Source organism: Vigna unguiculata, chromosome 3 (assembly GCF_037176805.1).
Source record: "Vigna unguiculata cultivar grain cowpea cultivar isolate G323 ecotype 2 chromosome 3, ASM3717680v1, whole genome shotgun sequence".
Taxonomy (NCBI): domain Eukaryota; kingdom Viridiplantae; phylum Streptophyta; class Magnoliopsida; order Fabales; family Fabaceae; genus Vigna; species Vigna unguiculata.
The window spans coordinates 49,176,854-49,179,200 of NC_140794.1; the positions used below are offsets into that span (position 1 = coordinate 49,176,854).

General features: G+C 43.8%; 1 protein-coding gene across 1 annotated transcript; it reads left to right on the forward strand.

The window, feature by feature from the left end:
- The first annotated feature begins 323 nt into the window (after positions 1-323).
- LOC114176232 (dof zinc finger protein DOF3.4-like) lies at positions 324-1,688 on the forward strand. The gene has a single exon (XM_028061192.2). It carries the CDS (start codon positions 842-844, stop codon positions 1,538-1,540), a length of 699 nt encoding a protein of 232 aa, XP_027916993.2. The 5' UTR covers positions 324-841; the 3' UTR covers positions 1,541-1,688.
- The last annotated feature ends 659 nt before the right edge of the window (positions 1,689-2,347 follow it).

The window sequence follows — 2,347 nt, forward strand, 5'->3', positions numbered from 1 at the left end:
CAGAGTGTGACATTATCCATAGTTGTTAATAACAACAAAAATTGAACTTCGAGACATACAGACAGACAGCATAGATGGGCTAGGTGATTAGCGTAGGGCCTAGGAGCTCTACGTCAAACCCGATTGAATAAGGAAAAGACAGGAGGAACGAATATATGCATATAATATTGCAACATGGCATGATTAGCTTGAGAAGTTGGAAGAAGAGGTAATCGTGAACAAAATCTATGTATATTTATTTTTTAATGAAAAACAGTTGGGTAGTTTTGCATTCTATAATTATTACTACTCCCTCAGAGCCAGAATGCATTATGCATGCATCTAAGTGGCCCTGCAACAAGGACTATAATACCGGACAAGATAATGCTTCCGCTACTTTATGTATACTTGTAATTAATTAAGTCGTGCCAAGGAGAAAACAAAAATAATTTGTTTGATTGGTTGGGGGAAGGGAAGAGATAGGGGTTTGTGTAAATTGTGATTGTGGTTGGTGGTTTGTGTGTGTGCAGAAGGCGCAGCCCTATTAGCCGACCCAAGTAGAGAGAGGGTGTTCTGGAGCCGACTGAAATGTCGTGCTTAACAGAACACTGTAAAGCTGATCCCACTCTGCCTCATATAAGCCTCAGAAGATGTCTCTGTTTCCACCACAGATATTCTCTCTGACTCTCTTTCCTTTCTCCTCTCAATTCCTTTCCACCCCCTGTCTCTCTCCTTCCCCATAAAACCCCACCACATTCACACTTCAACACTCCACCCCAACCCTTCTTCACTCACTCCCTACATTCATCTTCACACAGCAACCCAACACTCAACTCTTCTTGCTCTTATCCCATTGCGCAACATGCCATCCTCCAACTCCGGCGAGAGCCGTCGATCGACTAAGCCCCAGAGCTCCGCTGGAGCGCCTCCACCTCCAGAGCAAGAAAACCTCCCCTGCCCCCGTTGTGAATCAACCAACACTAAGTTCTGCTACTACAACAACTACAACTACTCCCAGCCGCGCCACTTCTGCAAGTCCTGCCGCCGGTACTGGACCCATGGCGGCACCCTCCGTGATATCCCCGTCGGCGGTGGCAGTCGCAAGAACGCCAAGCGCTCACGCACCCACCACACTGCCACGTCATCGTCCTCCTCCACCATGACGTCACCTCAGGAGCACGCTCTACCTGCATTGGCTCCCGTCCCAACCACCCAAGGAGGGTCCATGCACTTCGTGGACGGTGACGTTAATAAACAGAATAACGTTAATGTCTGCGGGAGCTTCACCTCGTTGCTGAACAACACCCAGGGCAATGGGTTTCTCGCACTCGGCGGGTTTGGACTTGGGCTTGGACATGGGTTCGATGATATGGACTTTGGGATTGGCAGGTCTGGCTGGGGCTTTCCCGGAATGGTGGATGGTGCCAACATGGGCGGCGGCGTTCCGTCTTCTGGATTGGGCCCGTGGCAGTTAGAGAGTGGCGAAGGTGGGTTTGTTAGTGGAGACTGTTTCTCCTGGCCTGGGCTTGCGATTTCCACACCGGGAAATGGTCTCAAATGAAATGCTTCTTTTTAATTTTGGTTTTTTTTTTTTTCTGGTTTGGGTGCAATGGTGGGTGTGCTTATGGTTTGAGTTTAGGGTTACTTTTTCCTGGTATAATCATCTGTGAAATTTGAACTACAACTAAGACTTTTCTTTTCTATTTTAACCTATTTCGTTTTTCTTTTCCTTACTTTTACTACTTTGAATTGTCAAGTACTGTGTATGTTTACTTGCTTACTGTTAAATTTTGGCTACCCTGTGTGATTCAATTAGTTGGCTAACGTGATTAGTGTTGTTTGCTCTACGGGATTTAAATATTTCTGAAATTGGATTGGTTTTCCCGCTAAATTAAAACAGCCACGGCTACATGAGTGTTTCATAAACGCATTATACCATTATAGATTGATCGCATTATACTAATTTCTAATCTTAGTCCAAGAAAAAAAAATACTAGTATGACATTATTGGCTTAAACTGGTTAAGATTGATTATGGTGAGTTCTACTTCTAGTTAATGAATTTCAATTAACTTGGTAATTCTAAATAAACTTGAAAAATATTGAAAAGACCTGTTTGAACCCTCATGCATTTGTTTTTATTTGGGCAGAATGTGTAACTTTGCGGATTATTTTGACTGTTTTGCTTTGCTAAAGTTTAGCTGAAAGATCTCTTGGTTTTTGTTGTCTTGTTTCATTTGATTTCTCGACTTTAGGATTCCACTAAAGTTGCTTTTGTTCTGCTTTGTGCAACTTTGTGCAACTTGTTTATTCAATTCTAAGTTTGGCAGGGGACGTGCCTGGGAAAACGGCTTGGTATTAGCACGGGG